Source organism: Euprymna scolopes, chromosome 45 (assembly GCF_053919585.1).
Source record: "Euprymna scolopes isolate OS-2025 chromosome 45, ASM5391958v1, whole genome shotgun sequence".
Taxonomy (NCBI): domain Eukaryota; kingdom Metazoa; phylum Mollusca; class Cephalopoda; order Sepiida; family Sepiolidae; genus Euprymna; species Euprymna scolopes.
Window position 1 is genome coordinate 54,956,561 of NC_136526.1, and position 23,067 is coordinate 54,979,627.

The 23,067-nt window shown below is 36.6% G+C and overlaps 1 protein-coding gene across 1 annotated transcript in view; it reads left to right on the forward strand.

Moving 5' to 3' along the window:
• The window catches only part of LOC145269674 (TPR and ankyrin repeat-containing protein 1-like), a 199,491-nt gene that overhangs the window by 77,290 nt on the left and 99,134 nt on the right, over window positions 1-23,067 (forward strand). Inside the window, exons 9-12 of the mRNA XM_080125382.1 lie at window positions 1,147-1,470; window positions 4,738-4,977; window positions 6,689-6,927; window positions 18,460-18,601. Coding sequence (XP_079981508.1) covers window positions 1,147-1,470; window positions 4,738-4,977; window positions 6,689-6,927; window positions 18,460-18,601 — 945 coding nt within the window. The remainder of the gene's footprint in view (window positions 1-1,146; window positions 1,471-4,737; window positions 4,978-6,688; window positions 6,928-18,459; window positions 18,602-23,067) is intronic.

The window sequence follows — 23,067 nt, forward strand, 5'->3', positions numbered from 1 at the left end:
ATTGTTTTTCTTTTGTTAAAACTGCAAAAGTATTTATCTAAGCTAGCAGGGATGCCTGGCGTAGCCCGGTCATAAAATACACTTGAATATATTTTTAATTCATGCAGATTTTGTCTATATTATAAGTTGGTTTCTATTTATTCTTATGACTAGCCTGGGTATAAAGTGATTTAAAAAAAAAAAAAAATATATATACATATATATATATATATATATATATATATAATATTTTGGTGCATCAGATTAAACCAAAACTTATGAATATATGCCTAGTTTGTGTATTTAAGCAGTGTTTTCATTTAGACATACAAATGATCAAACAGAACTCAGTGATTGTGCTTAATTATTTTTTATTTTTGTTTATTTTTATTTATTTTTTTTTTTATCTAAGCTAGTAGGGACGCCTGGCATAGGCAGGTCATAAAATATGCTTGATTCTTTTTTTCGTATGGGCACATTTTTTCGTACGGGCACTTTTTTTTTTTTTTCATACGGGCAACTACTACCTGGATGTCTTCAAGTCCAATGTTAACAAATTCCTGATGAACCGCCCCCTTAAGTAAACACTTCATTAAATCTCCACACTAACGTACTGTACTTGCAGCAACCCTTATCCCTGAGTGGCTTCCGGGCCTTGATAAGTGGTGACCACCGTGTAAAAAAAAAAAAAAAAAAAAAAAAAAAAAAGCTGTTCATTTGAACCTCAACTCACAAAAATTGGTCATGTCATAAGATGTCTAGCAATAACGTACTGAATTTTCAAGAGTTTACGACAATTTTAAATGCTTGTACAAAAAAGTCTTGAAACTTACTAAAGGCACCGCGTGAATGTAAGGAGCTGCTATTTGAGGCCATATCTACAGGGACACTATGTAGGGAGTTGGGCAGCAAAATGTCTGTTCACATTACACTTGAACTTCTGCATGTCAGTACAGTCAATGAAGCAGGAGCCCAGGAGGAAATTCCAATTGAAGTTGAAAGCTTTCGTCATCTATGGATCTCTACAGTGAAGGTGTGTGATTTTGTTGCTTGTTAAGTTTAGTTGGAGATAATTACGACTCAAAGCACAAATGCTTCGAGTTCCTCAGTGCATTGCTCTTGCATTTCCAAAATATAATAAAATTTTTATATTTTTATTTTTTGCAGATTTTAAAGAATGCCTTTCCCTGTTTCAAAAGGTAGAGAGTTCTCTTTGGAATCAAGTTTTGTGTTCGGCCGCAGTACGTAGTCAGTGGACAACAATCAATTTGATCGTAGTTGGTCCTTCAAATCGGCCGTTGGCCAAAGGGTTTGACGCTTCAGGTGTTTCACTTTCAACACTGTACGAAACAATGCAAATAGACGACAGTTTAAGAAAGTCTTGCCATTTGATGTTGCTCGAACTCTTAAAACATGGCGCTGACATATTCACTTTGTCTAAGGATCCTGCGGAAGTTTTTCCGATTCTCGTTAAATTAACTCTTTTAATTGGTGAGTCACATTAGTTTTATTTACTTTTTATTTTTGATTTCAATTATATTTAATTTTATTTAATTTTGTGAAAAATTAAAATTTTTCAATGTAGGTACTCATGAAATCATTTCATTTATTTTTTTTTTTTCATGTTATATTATAAATAAGCATATGGTGTTGAAAGAAAATTTAATTTTAAGTGATTATTCAATTTTTTTTTTTTATTTATTTATTTAAGACAAACTAAGAAAATAAAAGGTGTTGTCTTTTCAATTACAGTTGTCCCCGTTTTTTTTTTTTTTTTTTTTTTTTTGTGGCATTAAATATAATAGCAATAGTTCTTGCTGGTGTTAGTAATCGTGATCTGAATATTTGTTTTTAATTTTAAAATTAAATCATTTTAATAGTCAAACATGACACATAGCTGAAATTCTTTGAGGTTGAAATGAGGGAAGCTGAGGATTGACCGGTGGTAGTCCAGTGATGTCCGAAGTACTTACGTTTGTGATTGCCGAGAGCCGTGGTCAAATCGGTTAATTTTAGTTGCTCTCTAGTGCCTTGGTTCTGACTGTCAAAGTTTCATCTGGCATACACCGTGCTCTCTCGAGCTAATCTGCTCGATGAGATTGTATTCCCTATTTAAATACAAATTTAGCAGGTGCCCGGCTCCCACAGCAAATCCTTTCTGATTGGTTGAAGTAAGATTTTGACAGCCAATCAGTTGAGTATTTGTTAATCTTGTTGCTGTTCTTTGCTGCTGCTGCTGCTGCTTTTATCTTGTTTTCATAGTTGGGGCTGCTCCTGCTAATTTGTTGACTTGAATGGCGTTATTAGTTTCGAGAAAGCTTTATAAATCAGAATGAGATCTCAACTTCGTAACTTCGCGTTGGGATAGGGCAAATATTTTTGTATATTTTGTTTCAGTTCAGCCTTTTTAAAAAAGTCTAAATTTTAAATTATCAAAATTGATCAATTGTGATAATTTTAGAAATCACGTTTAATTTAAGTCTTTTTTTTTTTTTTTTTTTTTTTTTTTTTTTTTTTTCCTCCCCCTGAACACATGTAATAACAATGTATGGCACTCGTCCGCTTTCAATAAAATCCCTTTCAATTATCTCCTTTTCATTCTGTTTCATTTGTTACTTTTTTTTCACGAGAGCAGTGAATTATTGACAGTAATACTTGATAGTCACTGAGTTTGACTAAAATAAGATACATTTGAAGCCAAAACCACGCATTATGAAAAGTCAGGAGGGAAACAGGCAAGCGGAACAGTTCCACAAGCGTGCAGTTCTAAGAAAGAATCTTTGTTCATGGAATCTACGTTTTGATTTAGGCACAGATAACGAGTGGGGAAAATTATTGACAGTGGTTTCAGCTAGACGAGTGTTTTTTGAAAAAGATGCAAGCTAATTAGATATTCCTAGCAGACAGCAGTGAACAGTTTTGACTGCAAGATGTTTGTTCACATAACATTTAATTTCTGCATGTTAGTTACAGTCAGCGAAAGAAATGTGGAGGAAATTTCGAATTCTAGAGGAGAAATTTTCCAGCAGTTACGGACTTCTACAGTGATGGGGTGAGACTTTGCTTCTTGTCTTAGTATTATTTACATTGAAGGGATCAAGTGCTAAAAGTTTGGCAAAGCACATTCCATCAAAATATTTGTAAAAATGAGCACGGGGATACATTATTTTAATAGGACAGAGGTGGGAGTTTTTTTTTTTTTTTTTACAAAGGAGTCACCACTTATCAAGGCTAGAAATCCACTTGAAAATTTCAATGAGTATATGGTTGTCACTGAGACAAGTGCATTAATAGTTTGTGGTAGAAATTGGGTATACTTTGATAATTTAAGGGAACTTGTTTACATTGGACTTGAACATAACCATATTAGTCAGTAGGCCAGCGGAGCAGTTTCAGACGGGTAGTTCTAGGATAACGTTCATGTAATTTGCATTTATATTTAGGTACAGATAGTGGGGGCAGGGGGAGTTGTTGGTAATAGTTGTAGCTAGAAAAATGTTTTTTGTAAAAGTTTGGCAAAGGGGGAGGACGGAGGACTCTAGATTGAAGCTCAGATGAGCACTTGTCATGAAAATCACAATAGAGCAGAGACAGGTTTGAAATGTCTTTTCTTTGGGGGGAAAGAGATTGCAGGGAAGAAACAAAAAAAAGGCATCACCTATTAGGTTTTCAAGCCGGTTTTGATCTTTATCAAGGCAGGATAGGAAGCTCCCAGCAGCTCCTGCTCAGATGTGGCAACAGTACTTCAATTTGAGAACGTATCTGACTCTTATAGTGTGAAACCGATTAGGTAGGAAGCTTTTTTTTTTTTTTTTTTTTTTTAGACCCGGTCTAAGGAGAGACTAGTAGATGCACCAGCTCGGATGTGGCAACAATACTTTATGCATGGTCGAATTGTGGCCTTGTAAAGATACAAGCATCATTATACATTAGTTGCCATGTCTCCACATACATTTGCGTTCAGTTAAAATGTATACGTCTGTTTGTGCTTTTATCTGAATCTATTTGCATTGAACATTACAAGTGTGTGTACCTTTTTTAGCAAATGCTAATAAAGGGTATTTTTTTCTTTCTTCAAAGGCAACAAACTTTATACCGAAAACTAATCGTAGAAAAATATTTTATCATACAAATGTTTATTCCAAAGACTAAATTTTGGCATTTATAAATAATTTAAAGACAATTTCTGTCATATGGCTCTGCAGCTCAGACATGTATAGCAAAATCTAGAGGTTCAATTTTCACAAATTCTACACATTAAATTAGGTTGTATTTCGATAACGCATTAAATGTTGTCTTTTAAGTGGTCTATTGTCTGGCTTATCAGCATAGACATGGGACTTAACATACCCCCCCCCTAAAAAAATCTAATAGTTTTTAAACGGAATAAACAAGAGGGCCAGTTGACAAATCTACTTCATGATGTTATGTTCTCAGTAAACTGATTGTATTGTTTGCAATTTGCAAATGTTGCTTGGGTGTGGATCTCTTCATGATGATTTGCCAAACCAAGCTGAACTCAAAATAAGTTGCCAAATCTGCAGTTAAGGAAAATGGAATTAGTTGTCAATTTAAATTTCGCTACCTCTAAAAACAAAAAGAAAAACACTGAGAAATGATATAGCCCAAACTAGATGGAGAAATCTGTGGCACAAATGTCTCCGATCAAGTCGTTTGGGGATGGGCATGATTAGTTAACTGTATTGCCATTTTCTTTTGTCTTATTGTATTTCTGTTTCTAACTTTATTTTAAATTAGAATCCTGCACAGTTTTGGAGTACGTCCTCAAACGGAATCCCCTGAGAAAAACAGACCTTCTCCTCCACACGGCCGTGCAAAATGGGTATGTTAAAACTGACCACTGTTTCAAGGTGGTGCTCACCCTGTTGCAAAAAGGCATGGACCCTAACGTTAAAGACTCTGACGGAAGAGTTGCATTAGCGTACGTCATACCAAAGTTTGCAAGAACAAGAGCGTTGCTCAGAATTTATACGAAAGGTAAAACGTTTTTTTTTCTTTTCTTGCATTTTCTCGCTCGAGTCAAATAATGGTTATAGGCAACTAATGTACTTCCTAACTTCTGGTGTAGCGCGATGGAATCTGTGACGAAGCAAATTGGTTTTTTCACTTTATTGTTCTTCAGTATTTCTACGTGTGAAGCGATTTTTTTATTTTTTTATTAATAAAGTATGAGAAAAGAACATTAAAAAGTATTTAAAAAAAAAAAAAAAAATGAACAATTATACAGACTAGCAGGATCTGTGGAAATTCCATATGACTCCTTCATATGTAATATATTGTCGGCATCCTGTGGAGAGGCCCTGATATTGTAACTCTTTCGTTAAAACTGCAAAAGTATTTTTCTAAGCTAGCAGGGACGGTTAGCCTGGTCATAAAATACACTATAATATTAATATATATATATTATATATATTATATTATTATATATATATTATATATATATTATATTATTATATTATATATATATTATATTATATATATATTATAATATATTATATTATTATATATATTATATTATTATATTATATATATATTATATTATATATATATTATAATATATTATATTATTATATTATATATATATTATAATATATTATATTATATATATATTATATTATATATATATTATATTATATATATATTATATTATATATATATTATATTATATATATATTATATTATATATATATATATTATATTATATTATATATATATTATATTATATATATATATATTATATTATATTATATATATATTATATTATATTATATATATATTATATTATATTACATTATATATATTATATTATATTACATTATATATATTATATTATATTACATTATATATATATTATATTATATTACATTATATATATATATATACACACACACACAGGGTGGGCCATAAGTCGCGCACCAAAGGATTGGAAATAATTCTGATAGTAATAAACGTTATTTATTAAAACCAAACTTAACCATGCTCACCATTTGCGTTGATGCACAATTCCAGTCGATGTTCAAATTAGTTTCACATTAGTTCTCTCTAATTCTCTTCTGATCTTGAGCGCGTGGTACAATGGGGGAAGAGGTGGCTGGTCACTTTTAATGCATCCAAAACTAAAAATTGATTTTCAAAGTATTCTAGCCACTTGTAGAAGTAACCTTCTGCCGAAGGTTGAAGGTTCAATCCTCAGTGTTGGCAACCAAAAAATACAATTGCGTATTACTTAAGACATCTATCCAGTCATGATTGATGGAACAAGAACATGCTACCCCCCCCCCCCCAAAGTAAATAAAGGAATCTGTTGGAAATTCTGAGTTTAGGAGAAACATTCCAAAGTTCAAGATACATCTGAAGAAGCTTTGAGGTTAAATCAACTGAAACCTGAAAATCTCACTGGAGATAAGTCGGATGAATCCATAAAATACGAATAACCAATCATCTAAAAAAAAATTTAGAAATGGAAAATATATTTAATAAAGAGGTAAAATTGTAAGTTCTTAAAATAACTTTTTCCAAGATCAAACATGGTGACTTATCAACTTGTTGGAGGTTGCATCGACTGAAACGTTATGCGCAAAGAAAATTCCAGATGAGAACAGTAGTCTGATGAATCCAAATACTATGAACAATTATTCCTTATCTAAAAAGTCTGAAACAAATCAAATTTTTTTTTCATTTTTGTCAGATTTGGGTATGAAAAGTGAATCGCTTGAAAAAAAAGGAAATGGATTTTTTAAAGACGAGAATTATGATCTCGCTTGCTGCTATTATACTGTTGCTATTTCAATGTTGGGCCAAAACAACACGAACTCTGACCTCAGCTTTAGGCTTCATTACAGACGGTGTGAATGTTATTTGGAATTAGCGCAATATCCTCTTGCTGTTGAAGACGCTTCATTTGTATCCAATTCAAAGTCATATAAAGTAAGTACTTTTTTTTTTTTTTTACAATCAGCACTGTTGCATTGAAGTAGAAAATGGATCTTGGGTTTATTTTCTAGAGTTTTGTAACTCTAGCTTCCCTTTATTTTCTTTTAGTCTTTGCGTTCCATGAACGATGTTTGTGATAAAGAGGTAAGTATTGCTCTGGATCAGAAATCATGTATCAAACAGGTTTTTTTTTTTTTTTTTTTTTTTTTTTTTAGCCTTAAAGTTGTGTGTATACGTATGTGTGTAAGTATACTTTACATGAAATCATTGTTCAACAGGATACTCAAATAAGACGAAGATTTCCTTAATTCATATACTTTCAAAGAAACCTCATCAGAGGAAATATATTAGCAAATGAATATTATATTTGCTACTACTGGCATAAATTGAAACGACATTAGATGAAAACTAGTCACAAATGCAAAAAAAAAAAAAATATTGTGCAAAGTGTTCATGAAATGGTGGTTTTTGTTTTATGGTGTATCAACTCTTTTCAGGTCATTTAATGCCGAATCCAGTGATTTTGAAAATTTTTAATAGAATATATATATAATTTTTTTTTTTTTTTTTTTTTTTTTTTTTCTCCAAGTTAGTTTTTCTTTACCCCAAAGTTGGGACCTTAACAGGTACTAGTACTCCGGGTCAGTGGACCTGGGAGCAAAGGCAAATAAGAGGTGGCACCACACTCCCCAAAGCCCGCAAGCTAGGGCCTCAACGATCAGATATTGTTTAAGGTCATATTCAGGACCATCATGAAATGGGATTGGGGGGTTAAAAGGTCATGTTGAAATTAACTACTAAAAATCCATATGAAAGGATATGGAGTGGTTAGGTATTTCCAAGGTGAAATGATCATAAAATCCAATGTTTTCATAAAATGCTCCGTTAGCATCCAATTCAAAGTCATACAAAGTACTTTTTTTTTTTTTTTTTTTTTTTTTTCATTTTATTTTTTATCCATTTAATTTTTATCTTTTATTTTTACTTATTTTTCATCTATTTAATTTTATTTATCTATTTTATTTTTTTATTATTTATTTTTATTTTTTTTACAATCATTGCTCAGCACTGTTTCAGTAAAGTAGAAAATGGATCTTGGGTTTATTTTCTAGAGTATTTTTTAACTTCCCTCCCTCTTACTGCTCTCAAATAAACGCTAATCGTTGGAGCTCAATTCATTCCACGTTGAGACACTGATCTTTTAGCTGACCAACATGGGTCACTCAAAGAAAACCAAGTTAAGTGCATCTATCCGTGTTTCTTGTAGTATTTCTATGTAGATCTCGTCGCAACCATTTGTATGTAGATCTCGTCGCAACCATTTGTATGGAGATCTCGTCGCAACCATTTGTATGGAGATCTCGTCGCAACCATTTGTATGTAGATCTCGTCACAACCATTTGTATGTAGATCTCGTCGCAACCATTTGTATGTAGATCTCGTCGCAACCATTTGTATGTAGATCTCGTCGCAACCATTTGTATGTAGATCTCGTCGCAACCATTTGTATGTAGATCTCGTCGCAACCATTTGTATGTAGATCTCGTCGCAACCATTTGTATGTAGATCTCGTCGCAACCATTTGTATGTAGATCTCGTCGCAACCATTTGTATGTAGATCTCGTCGCAACCATTTCTTCTGTTTCTTTACATTCAATTAATATCCTATTCATTTGATTACAAATTAAAGGGATAGGTTTTCTCACAGTACTTGAAAGATACATTTTTTTTTTTTTTTTTTTTTTTTTATACACGGTGGTCACCACTTATCAAGGCCTGGAAGCCACTCAGGGATAAGGGTTATTGCAAGTACAGTAAGTTAGTGTGGAGATTTGAAGTGTTTACTTAAGGGGGCGGTTCATCAGGAATTTGTTAACGTTGGACTTGAAGACATCCAAGTTGTAGTCAGGTGGGAAGCAGGCAGACGGAACAGTTCCACAGGTGTGCAGTTCTAAGAAAGAAGCTTTGTTCATGGAATCCACATTTTGATTTAGGCAGAGATAAAGAGTGGGGGAAATTTTTCACAGTGAATTCGGCTAGACGGGTGTTTTTCGTGAAAGATTGGCGAGGGGGGGGGGCCAGAGATTGGAGTTCAGACGAGCACCTACCATGGAAATAACGATAAAACAAGGGTAGGCTTGCAACCTCTCTTCTGTGGGAGAGAGGTTGCAGGGTAGAGAAAAGGGCATCCCCCCCAGTCTATTTTGTACTGTCAAGGCAGGAGAGGCTGTTTTTTAGCAGCTCCTACCCAGATATGCAAATGTTAGAGAGGAGTCTATCACCAATTCTCTGCTTATGCAGAATAGAGAACCTTAAAAGATACTCAATATCTTTATCCATGCGAGGGCGCAGAAATACCTGGTGTAGAAACCAGGTGCATGGTTACCCCACTCGATGTGATTGACCTGTAGATCTTGTTAGATCATTCATCTAAAAAAAAAAACTCTGATAATAAAACTGAGAGGGAGACTTCCTTGGTCATGGATGACGACCTTCCTAGAGTTAGTGACTCTAACAAATTCCTGGTTTGCAAACCTAACTTAAGGAGTGGATAGGCTCTGCCCATTACTGGTTTTCACACTCCTTTGTCTCTTAGCCAGCCGTAGCGATATAATACCCGGGACTCACCTGAGCCACCTTGTGCTTGCCGTTCCCCTATCCCCTATTTTAAATTTCTCTCAGAAACTGAGCAAATTGAGTTTGCTTGCATACCGCTTGTGCTCACTTGACTTGTTTGGGCCGGTCCTGTTTGATAGATTGAGGGTACATGATTGGCAGTTTGTCAGTTTGCTGTTTCTGTCTGATAGTACAGAAGCCCTAACTCTTTGGTAGCACTTAGAGTGGCTGCTCTATCATCAGTTTTATAATAATATAATATAAATCTATAGTTGTGCCATGTCATGCATGGAAAGGGACCCTGCTGCTTTATATGGTAGGCTTTCACGAGGCCACAACTTTCTAGACGGGACTCTGCTAATGGGCCACTGTATATACTTGACGTCAAAACTTGCTCACTTTGCTCAACGCTCTTCCTCCAACCTGACATTAAACAAAAACTTAATAAAATGACAACCCAAACAAAACCAATTCACCTTCGCCCTTGAGGCTCGCTTTCACAAATATTCGTAGGTTTAGAGGTAATCTAAATGATGTAGAGTCGTACCTTTTTAGTAAACTCCCCGGATATTTTAGCATTAAGTGAAACAAACTTGCTCTTCAATCCCCTCTAACTACTTTAACGTGACAGGATGCCTCCCACTTTGCCGTAAGGACTCGGATAGATATATGCATGGGCTTGGAGTCTATATCCATAGCACTCTTCCTTTGAACTAGAGAGAAACATCTCGAATCAGATGACCAGGCTTTTATGTGCTTTCGAACATTTCATCACTGTTAGTTATATTTTCTTTACCATTCTCCCTCAACTCAAGTCATTTCTGATAGTAAAGATGCAGCACTCTCCTTAGGTAGTAATGCCCAAATACATGTTTGGTGACTTTAATGTCCACCATAAAAATTGGCTTGGTTTCTTATGTTACACAGATGCAGCTGGACGCTCTACTTATAGCTTCTCTATAGCCCATTCCCTCACAGACAGTAATGTTTCCAACTCTCCTACCAGATCGTGAACCTCAGCAGGCTTCACTTCTAGACTTGTTCCTCACCGCACTTCACTTCTAGACTTGTTCCGCACCTGAGTAATTGTGTGACTAATGCCCAGTCCACTTGGAAACACAGCCCACATATAAGAGCTGCAAAAAACGGCCTATCCTGCCTTGACTGAGTACAAAATAGACTCCGTGGCTTGGTGGGGGATGCCCTTTTCTCTACCCTGCAACCTCTTTCCCACAGAAGAGACGTAGCGAGCCTGTCATTGTTTTATCATTACTTCCATGGCAGGTGCTCGTCTGAGCTCCATTCTCTGGTCCCCCCCCCCTCGCCAATCTTTCTCAAAAAACACCCGACTAGCTGAAACCATCGTCAATAATTTTCCCCACTCTTTATCTGTGCCGAAATCAAAACGTGGATTCCATGAACAAAGCTTCTTTCTTAGAACTGCACGCCTTGCCTGTTTCCCCTCCCAAATTCAATCTGGATGTCTTCAAGTCTAACACAAACAAATTCCTGATGAACCCCCCCCCCCAAGTAATGACACCTTACCAATTCTCCAATACTATTGCTACACTATCCCTTTGATTACTGTACACACAATAACCCTTATCCCTGAGTGGCCATTGGGCCTTGATAAGTGGTGAACTCCATGTAAAAAAAAAAAGTGATATCAGTCAACGTCACATTTAAAAATTTTAAAACTCCTCAAAGGGAGTACCATTGCTCAATACAAGGTACTACAACAGGGCTGATTGGGAAGCCATTAGAGAACACATCCGAGATGCCCCATAGACCGATATCTTCTCTCTCCCTGCTGAACAGTGTGCTAATGAGAAAACTTAATGATGCAAAGCGGGCATTAAAGCACGTTTCCACACGGAACTATTATAGCAAGCCCCACTCACTCTTATGGTTTACTGCAGATTGCGCAGCCGCCATTGCACAAAGACAGCATGCATTCTGCCGGTTTGTATGTCATAAGTCAAATACAAATCAGCAAAAATTCGTAGATGCTAGAAATCATTGTAAGAGTGAAATAGCAACAGCCAAAAGAAAGCATGCTAAAATAATCAGGGAATGCATAGAGTTGCAAAAGATAGGAACTCGTGATTTCTGGAAAATCTATAATAGTGTAGTGTATAAAAGGCAATCAGTAATTCCTCCACTGAGCCACAACCACAAGGTTGCATGCACACCAATGGAGAAGGCGTAACTGCCTGCCCGGCGATTTGCCTCCAACTCCACCTTGGAGCTAACAAACTCCCCCTCAAAATTTCCCTCTGCGGACTGAAGCCGCATTAGATGATGTGAACGTCACCCCTTATCACGTCCGCAATATTGTAAAAAAAAACCTCAAAGGCATGTGGGCCTGATCTTATCCCTGCTATACTAAAAGAAATGCTCAGCTGAGCTAGCCCCTCTACTTTTCAAGCTCTACAATAAATGCTTTGCTGAATCTTGCTTCCCTAATAGCTGGATGATGGCCGCTGTGGTACCAGTGTACAAGAATTCTGGTGAAAGAACAGACCCTGTCAATTATCGCCCTATTAGTCTCCTCCCACTCATGCTGAAATCTTTGAGACCTTAATTAATCAAGCACTAGTTCACCACCTCGCAAAAGCAAATCTCTCTTACAAACAGCATGGATTCGGGCAATGTTGTTCTACTGTAGATATTTAAACATTCATCTCTGAACGCATTTACCATGTACTGAATGAGGTGGACAAAGCCAGGACTGTAGCCCTTGATATATCCAAGGCCTTTGACAAAGTCTGGCACAATGGGCTGCTAATGAAAATTAAATTGCACATTATAACTGGACGTACTAAATATAATTAGATCCTTCTTAGACAATAGAAGTATGCAGGTTGTCATTGAGACATTAATGCAGAAGTGCCTCGGGGGGGGGTCGATCCTTGGACCATTATTCCTGATATTCATAAATAACCTCCCTGATATTGTCGGAGATGGGTATATTTGCTGATGATACAATGCTCTATAACATGCATGAGGGAAGAACAGACATACATAAATCTAAGACAATGACAGAATCCTTAGAAAATGACTTCCAGACCATAGTGGCCCTGTCGGTGGGGCATTAGAATATGCCGACTGCCCCCCTGCAGAGGGTAAAAGTCCCTCAATGGGGGTCCTGGATATGACCTTAAACTATATCCAGTGGTGAGGCCCCAGCTTGTGGGCTTTGGGGAGTGTGGAGCCACCCTTTAATTACCATTGCTCCCAGGTCCACTCTGACCCGGAGTGGTAGTACCTGTTAGGGTCCCAACTATGGGTTAAATAGAAACCAACGTGAAAACAACAAATATACTCTATTAGAAAATTTTTTCTTCAAAATCTTTGGATTCAGCATTAAATAACGCGGGAAGGGTTGATATGCCGTAAAACAAAAACAACCAAGCAATCCAGACCATAGTGGAATGGGGCTGCAAATGAATGGTAACATTTAATGCTAGTAAAACTAAGCTGCTCTCCTTTAACAATTACATGACACCTCTCTGCAACACTAAGTATATAATCACAATACTAATGCATTTAAAGTTACATGTGTGCGTATTAAAGAATTATCCAAATTTCAGAATAATATTCTAATGAAAAGAATTCTGATGCCAAACACGCTTTAAAACCAACATTTTAGGATTCCTGGCGTTCCCTTTGTTTTTCTAGTTTATTAAAAAAAAAAAAAAAAAATTGTTTGTTTATGAAAGAATAATTCTTGTTCGTGTCATTTTTGTCTTTCGTTAATCATACGTTACAACCCCCCCCCCCCATATCCACGACAGGTAGCACCTTACCTGAGAATTCTACTTTCAAACTCCTCGGCCTAACATTTGCGGGCAATATGAACTGGAACAAATACATAGAGGAGATTGCAAAGGCTGCTGCAAGGAAGGTGGGTTCCCTCTATCGACCTAGAAGACTACTCATACCTGAGAGTATCCTGTACTTCTACAAGGCCACCATTCGCCCATGCATGGAGTATTGTTGCCACATCTGGGCTGGTACATCTACCACTAGTCTCTCCCTCTTAGGGTCACAAAAAAGTTGTCAATCTAATCAGTCCCTCTTTATCAACTAAGCTCCAGCCTCTGTCCCATCACCGCAATGTTGCATACATGTGCCTGTTTTACAAATCTTTTAATGGAATGTTCTGATGAACTCGTTTCACTTGTATCCCCTCGACGAACATATCCCCGACAAACCCGCTTATCAATAAGATCTCACCCCTTCACTGTTGATGTCCCTAAATGCTACAAATCTTTCTATTCTAATAGTTTCTTCCCTCGAACAGCTAGACTTTGGAATTCCCTTCTTGCTGCTTGCTTCCCTGGCTGTACTGATATGCAGTAGTTTAAATGTAATATAAACAAATATCTTGTTAATCTTTCCTAGACATGGCCCCAAATAGTCAACCCAACCGCTCTGTTCCAAGTTCAAATTCCAACTCCATTCTAACGTCCAGCTAACCTGATCACGTAACAACTGTCCTTCCGGATCGGCTGTTTTTAGAGCTTCTGGTGAAACTTGTCCGTTTTATAACTCAATATTTTGACAACTTTGCTCAACACCTCTTCATATTTCATCTCTATATCTCGATAGATAGATGGGTGTTTAGGGTTTTAAAGCTTTTCGGGCACAACCTAATAAAATAATTCAATACAAGCTTTTGAAATGACGAACGCAACGACTTTAAGTTTGTTATCTTCAGATTTCTAACGAAGGAAGGTAGCGTCGCTTTTCTTTTATAATCCAGAAGTTTGTATCTTATATAATAATACGTAACAGTTCAGTTTTTGTATTAATTATTGTAATACTATCTCTTATCAAAAGGAAAGGGACAGAGGGTTGCTATTTATTATTGATCACTTTAAATCTATAAGACAACGGCTAGTAAGTATCTACTTTAAAGCTTAGTTTTGGGGGAAGAATATATTCTTAAGCATGCCTTAGTGGAAATCTTTAGAGGTTAATGTGTAACGATTAAGAAAAAGCCAGTCTACTAGGGTTTCAGGGTTGAGAGCTAAAAAAAAAAACCCCCTCTAAGTTACGTGCAATGGATTAGGATTAGGTTTAATGGCAGCTTGGGAGATAGAACAGTTGGTGGACAGTTATGAATAGCTATGAAGAGTACATAGGGTCCAAGCACGGTAGTTATTCCCCATGGAATCGCCAATACTGGATGAAATAACACTGAGATGGAGAGTGAAGAAAAGGGGTCCGATCTGTTTGAAGCATAAGAACTCTTCCTTACTGAGAGAGACAAACCAAATGCTGGCCGATTTCCTTAGGGGATAGAAAGGATCAGGGGAAAGGCATTGATTCGTGAAAGAAAAAGGTTCCATTTGTTTCTGCTACAGATGGATAGATAAAAAGATAGATAACTAAATCAATAAATCGCAAATTACTACTTCTGCCCAACCACTATTTAACACTGGGTAATCTCTATATAAATAAAATGAACTCATTTTTTCCCGTAGGATTTTGACCTTAATAGGATTAAAAATCAAGATATTTCATGCAAATATAATATGCACAAACGGCAGAACAATATCTGAGGTGTGTTATAGGCTTATTATTTCTCAAATTCCTCGATAATCTTAGATTTCTATACTTTTTCTGCTGAGAAGTCACGGCCAAAATCGGTTAAGATCAATGGAAGTGGTAAAATATTTTCTCTTATAAATTCCTCCTCCCCCTGCCACCACTTAACACCGTTTGGGGATCGTTCACAAGGAACAGTTGAGAAGAGAACACCAGTTTGGCTTTGTAGTTCTTTCATGTGAAGTTATTTAAAATCACTAAACTAAGCTGCAGCGCTCTGTGGCGTAGTGGTTAGCGTGCTGGACAATTCACATTATATTTTCACGTTCGCGCCGACCTACCGTAGTCGTTTTTTTTTTTTGTTTTTTTTTCCTAAACAAATGGAATGGACTTTTCTTGGTGGCCGAACTGTTAACGTTGCAGATGTTTGGGTTTTTTTTTTTTTTTTTTTTTTTTTTTTTTTTTTTTTTTTTTTCACACTTTATTTTCCTACTTTTACTCATGACTCCGGGTTTGATCCTTCCTACTTACCTACCATAATATTTTTTAAAACTCCCCCCCGTCCCGGAAACAAACACTCGGGCAACGCCGGGTACCCCCGCTAGTAAATAATTAAAAAAAATATATCTCATCTGACCCAAACGAGGCCGACAAGGATGTATTTGTATTATTCCGATTTAATCGGACAATTATTCTTATCTTGGGTGTTATTGACACATTTCAGCCGCTGCACCCCATGATTAGGTGTGTCAAACTGACCTTACAAATGCGTGAAAAATATTGAATAATTCGACCCCCCCCCTGTCTTTCCAAGCTTATAACTACTTAAAATGTAATTCAAACCCTAATTTTTTTTCAATTAAAAGAGCAAGGACCAAGGTTTCATTTAAAAAAAAAAAATAAAAAAAACAAATAACGTAGTTTTTCCGAAGTTTTAAACTTCGGACTTTACAGGTAAATTTCTAAACTTTTTTTTAATAGATTATTGATCTTATATATCACAAATTGGAGATAAAAAAAAACTTTGAGTAAATTATTTACTTTTTAATAGACATTTCAAAATGGGGGGGGCAGGGGCGTGAATTAAAAAAAACAAAAAGATGTTTGTCTAAAATATATTCAGTTTATTGAAAGAGCATAAAATATCGTAAAAATAGAATCAACAGAAAAATTTTGATAGTTTTTTAAAGTTAAAAAATTGAAAAATACTGAGCTCGTAAAATTCATTAAATTCATGTTTTTTGAAAAATAAAAAAATATTTCTTACTTTTTATACAACTTTATGGATTATACTTCCAAAATAAACTATTAAAGAAAATAAAAAAACCCACTTTTAAAAGACAAATTACGAGTTTTTTATATTTTATTCGCAGTTTCGTGTTAGGGGTGTTAAAAATTCCCTAAAAATTCTGATACATCTACCCCATGACCTTATTCAGGTGTTCAATATACGTTTTCCTTTTCTCTACTAAAGAAAGGGATTCGCTCTGCATTGCAAGAATTCGAACCGTGGGTTTGAAGGTGGGTCTGTAGATCATAAAGTTTAGTCTTCAGGGGGTCACTAAAATATTTTAAAGGCTTTCCTATGACTCAGTTTTTCGGAATATTTGTTATTGGTGAAAAAATGTTTTATGAAACTGGATCGATACCCACGCATCTTTAATTTTTTAAAAGATGAAGCAAGGGAGACAACTCCATGGGAAGAAAGGTTTTGTGAAGTTACCTCCCTTGGGCTGGCCATATGTTTTTCTTTTTCTCCTGTGAATTTGTAATTAGGGGGACGGGGTTTCAAATGCGATTAAGTTCTATACGAGGATGACTAATGATATTGTGATTTTTCTGCCATATGTGCCACCTTTTTAATGAAATGATGGGGAATAAATACAAATAAAAATACGTTCACATCTTTAAAAAATTCAGAATTACAAGAATGGATTAGTTTAGTTACAGAATTTTTTTTTTTTTTTTTTTAAATTGTATGAAGCTACACACCTGCCACTCAGATGATAATAATTTGTACTTAACACAACTAAATTGGCATCCAATCACGCCATCGCATACTAAATTCTCAATACTAACAGGAGTGTTTGGTGTTGCCCGTGTGTAGGTGATGTAGAAAGGAACCTGGGTGGGGAATCAAAATAACAGGTGTAGTAAAAAAAACAAAACAAAAAAAACGAAAGGTGGTAGTAGGCAGGCTGGAACCTGTAATGCAAAGGATTGATTGTTTTACGGCATATCAACCCTTTTCAGGTTATTTAATGCCGAATCCAGTTATTTTGAAGAAAAACTTTTTGATAGAATTTTTTTTTCAAGTCCGTTTCTATTTAACCCATAGTTGGGACCCTAACAGGTACTACCACTCTGGGTCAGAGTGGATCTAGGAGCAATGGCAATTAAAGAGTGGTTCCACACTCCCAAAGCCTGCAAGCTGGGGCCTCACCATCGGATATAGTTTAAGGTCGTATCTAGGACCTAACAGTATTTTGTATCATTTTTTAATTTTAAGTCATTTTTCCAAACTTAACACGAAGGAGGAAAAGGTTTAAAAAAAAAAAAAAAAAAAAAAAAAAGGTGACCTTTTAGCTGATATATCCATCGCTTGACTGGAAGTTCCAAATGTTAAAATTAAGCATAGTCGATCCAACTGATACAATGACTTGTGAAAATGGCGATGCAAAAACTGACCCCTCCCTGTAGAAAACTGGCTAGTTGAGGGTGAAGGAATTAATGTTTTTAGCCAATTTTTCGATATTTATTGTCAAAGATGTTGAGCTTCCAAACTATACCGATCTGGTTAGGATCCATTGTCAAGTTTTTGGCAGGCATACATACACATTAAAAGACAGCTAAGATTTATGTAATAAACTAGCTTCGGTGCCCGGTTATGTCGAGACGTGTGAGGAGGTTGGTTGAGCGACCAAAGCCCTGAAGAAAAAAATGAAGTAAAACAACTCGAATAGCAGCAAGGACCCGTGCAAGCGCAAAAACCCGAGTAGTAGGCAGACTTGAACCTATAACGTGCAAGAGAAAAGGGTGAAAAAGTCTTATCGATGCGCCCGCCGCGGTTGTAACGTCACCTGCATTCGAAATAACCTGTTTTTATGCAACATCGTTAGTGCGAGGCTTGAATGACTTGCTAGAAAAAAAAAAAAAAAAAAAAAAAAAAACAGCCCAGTTGACGGTGAAAGAATATTTTTGACCAATTTTTGGATATTATTTGGCTGAGAGACTGAGCTTTCAAACGATATCAGTTTTGTCAAGAGAACCTCTGGATATTGATTTAATTTTTTTTTTTTTTAATTTTTTTGTATTCAGCTTTTATAATTGTAACTTTATTTATTTTTTTTTCAGACACATGTGCTGCTGAGTAAAGTTTATCCGCATCAAGCATACGACCATTTACTCGCAGCCTATAGGTTACTCGACTGGGATATAGATGCTCATGTAAAACAAGAGATAGTCGTAAAGATATTGCGCTTAACACAAAAATTCGGTAAGTATATCCGTTACATTTTATTTAGTGATATTCGCCCCGGCATTTCCTGTGTGGGGATAGATTCCTGGTTGGTTTTGCTGAATTATAATGAAGTGCTGAATTGTCTTCCTTACAACTTGATAGTCACCCCACATTTTAGGGATGGGTACATATACATTCACAAGCAGTGTGTATTAAAAAAAAAATATATATATTGAGGACATTGCAAAGGCTACTGCAAAGAAAGTCGGTTCTCTATCGTATTAGGAAACTAATTGCACCTGGGAGTATCCTGTACCTCTAGAAAGCCACCATTTGTCCATGTATGGAGTATTGTTGCCATATCTGGACTGGTGTTTCTACGACTAGTCTCTCTTAACAGGGTTCAAATTAGTCTCCCATCTAATAGGTCCCCACACTGTTAACCAGTTTCCAACCTCTGTCCCATCACCACAATGTTGCATCTGTTTTACAAGCATTGTAATATAAATTTCCTCTAACCTCCTCGCTTGTACCCTCCTCGATGCATATACCCTCTGACAAATCCGTTAAGCAACAAAATCCCACACCTTCACTGTAGATATCCATATATGCCTTTGACTCGGGGGGGGGGGGGATTACATGCATCCGCAGCTGAGATTGAACTCTCTACACTAGTTTGTAGTGTTGTTGAAATATTGTCCATAGAGGAATACTTGATGTCAAGTGTATTTTTTATGATGGCATCACTAGATAGGTTGCTTAACACGGCTTCAGGGGGTCCCATACGGATAGACCGTGCTAGTTTCCCAACCTGGTATTTACTTACTGACACATACAAGCCTCGCTTTCCCAAATGATTACTCACCTGGTACTGGCTAGGCTCAACGTTGCTTAACTTGCTAACCGGTGTGTCAGTGTGATTGTGCGGTGTTGACTCGCATAGCTAGGAATTCTGAACTCCTTGCACATGTATGCCCCTCCCCCTCCTTGATGTATACACCCCTGACAAACCCGTTTAGCAACAAAATTCCACTCCTTCAATGTAGTTTCCTAGAAGTCTTCTACTCTAATAGCTTCTTCGGACGACAAATATTGAAAAATTGGCTTAAAACATTAATTCTTTCACCCTCAACTAGACCCTTTTCTACAGGGAGGGGTCGCGTTTTTTTTTTTTTTTTTTTTTTTTTTTTTCAGTGATATTTTCGAAAGTCATCACCTTTTCAATTGACTAGCTTTAATTTAAACCTTTGCCACTTCCGGTTTGGTGATTGGCACAACAGCAAAAACGTCACTTTTTTTTTTTTTTTTTTTTTTTTTTTGTCCCCACTTTTCCATATTCTTTTGATTCTTCACAATACAGGTTCAAGCCTGCCTGCCTACTACCACTTTTTCTTTTTCTCAACACACCTACAAACACCCAGACAATGCCAGGCATTCGGGCTAGTCTATCCTAAACATGATCTGAAATTGTGTAGTATTATATTAGCATGCCGGGGCAATACCAAAAATTGGGTTGCTAAGTAGGACGTCCCAAGTACGAAAGGGTGAATGCGGTATTATGGTGGAAGAAGATTCTAGCTAAGAAACTTTTGTTTAGTTCTAGATTGACAAGGATGACCAACGACCCTCATTTTACCCCCTTTTGAGCTGGCCTTGTGCCTAAGTTTTTTCTTTTTGCCTGAATAAAAGATTTAATATCTCAAAGTGTAGTATCTGTTCTGATGCACTTCACTTAATTGGTCCTTGGTAATACTGAGACGACTTTTTTAGCTGGTCTTCCCTCCACATTAAAAATGACCTTGTGTCTAATTTGCTTCTGTGGGGAAGCAAATAAGCAAATAAATGCAATCTGTTAGGATGCCACACTTCATTTTTTTTTTTTTTTTTTGTTCTCGGTTAGTGGAGAAATCCTTCACGACTGAGACAATTTTTTATATTTGTTCCTTTCACCACATAAAAAAAAAAAAATGACCTTAGTGTCTAACTCTGCCCTCATGGGGAAGCAAAGTAAATAGGAATTATGTGTTTTTGAAGATTTGGTTTGCCCCCTCCCCCTCCCAATGTGCTTTTTTTTATTCAGGCATTCATTATGTCAAAGACACTGTTATATACTTCACTAGATGATACCTAAACCCATGTTATGTATATGTATATATATATATATATATATATAACATGTGTCAATATTATCAACTCTAACCTTCACAGGAAACATGAGCTGGAACAATTACATTAAGAGTATTGCCAGGACTGCTGCGAAGAAAGTAGGCTCTCTTTACCATGCTAGAAAGGTACTAATGTCCGAAAGTATCCTGTATCTCTAAGGCCACCATTCGCCCATGTATGGAGTATTGTTGTCACATTTGGGCTGGCACATCTACTCGTCTCTCACTTCTTGACAGGGTTCAAAAGGGAGTCGCCAACCTGATAGGTCCTGAACTGTCATCTAAGCTTCAGCCTCTGTCCCATCGAAATGTTGCATCCCTCTGCCTGTTCTACAAGTACTTTAACAGTGAAGGCTCTGAAGAACTGCAAGCACTTGTACCCCCTCGACGTAAATACCCCCCAACCAACCTGACAAGCGGCTAAATCCCACCCCTTCACAGTAGAGATCCCTTAGATGTAAGAGAGCCTTCTACTCCAGTAGCTTCTTCCCTACAACTTTTTTCTAAATTTTTTTTAGTGATCACCGCTTATCAAGGCCTGGAAGCTACTCGGGGATAAGGGTTATTGCAAGTACAGTACGTTAGTGTGGAGATTTGATGAAGTGTTTACTTAAGGGGGGGGCGGTTTATCAGAAACTTGTTAATGTTGGACTTGAAGACATCCAAGTTGTAGTCAGGTGGGAAGCAGGCAGACGGAACAGTTCCACAGGCGAGCAATTCTAAGAAAAAAGCTTTGTTCATGGAATCTACGTTTTGATTAAGGCAGAGATAAAGAGTGGGAAATTTTTCACAGTGGATTCAGCTACAGGGTGGTCAAAAAGTCAGGTAACATGTTAAAGGTAGAAAAAACAATATGATCCATTATAATCTCTATTCGTTTAATATTATTTGTTTAAATATTTGAGTGTAATATATAAACTACCCCTCCTGATTTCTGGCTTTGGGGCTATGTAAAGGATAGCGTTTATGGCAAGAAGCCTGATACAATAGCGTCTTTAAAGTTATTTATTGAAGAGGAGATTGTGCGGATATCAGCTGACATGATTACACGTGTTACACAATCAGTGGTTAATCACTTCCAGCGATTGATAGAGAAATGGACGATAATTAACAAAATAAACATATTTCATGTTTGTTTCATTTTATATTTCAATGTATGGTATTTAAATATACGTGTATTGCTAATATCGTTTTTCCTTAAAATGTTACCTGACTTTTTGACCACCCTGTAGACGGGTGTTTTTCGTGAAGGATTGGCGAGGGGGGGGGCCAAAGATTGGAGCTCAGACGAGCACCTGCCATGGAAATAACGATAAAACAAGGATAGGCTCGCAACGTCGCTTCTGTGGGAGAGAGGTTGCAGGGTTAAGAAAAGGGCATCCCCCACTAAGCCACGAAGTCTATTTTGTACTCTGTCAAGGCAGGATAGGCTGTTATTTTAGCAGCTCCTGCCCAGATATGGCAGCAGTATTCCATCCTTGGACTACTTGGCTTTTATATACAGGGTGGTCAAAAAGTCAGGTAACATTTTAAAGAAAAACGATATTAGCAATACACGTATATTTAAGTACCATACATTGAAATATAAAATGAAACAAACATGAAATATGTTTATTTTGTTAATTGTCGTCCATTTCTCTCTATCAATCGCTGGAAGCGATTAACCACTGATTGTGTAACACGTGTAATCATGTCAGCTGATATCCGCACAATCTCCTCTTCAATAAATAACTTTAAAGACGCTATTGTATCAGGCTTCTTGCCATAAACGCTATCCTTTACATAGCCCCAAAGCCAGAAATCAGGGTAGTTTATATATTACACTCAAATATTTAAACAAATAATATTAAACGAATAGAGATTATAATGGATCATATTGTTTTTTCTACCTTTAACATGTAACCTGACTTTTTGACCACCCTGTAGATAGAGAATTGTATCAGTAGTAAGATATCTTCTGGAGCGGTAGAAGGATCCCACCATCTTTCCAGCGATCTTGGCAACAGACTTGATGTACGTGTTCCATTTCAGATCAGGAGTAAAGGACAAACCCAGAAGCTTGTCAAAACATGGGGCTTCTCCTAGACGAGAGCCATCCATTTCAATTGATGCCAGATGGGGATCAGAGCGTTGATGATGTAAAGATAGGAGTTTGGTTATAGATGCATTAAAGGTAACCAGCCACGTCTTCCCCCCCCACTGAACCACGCTAGACTTCGGAATTACCTTCGGGGTCCCTGCTTCCCCAACTGTACTGACATGCAGAAGTTCAAGTGTAACTGTGAACCTATATCTTGCTGCCCAACTCCCTACATAATATCCCTGATGCTTATGTCC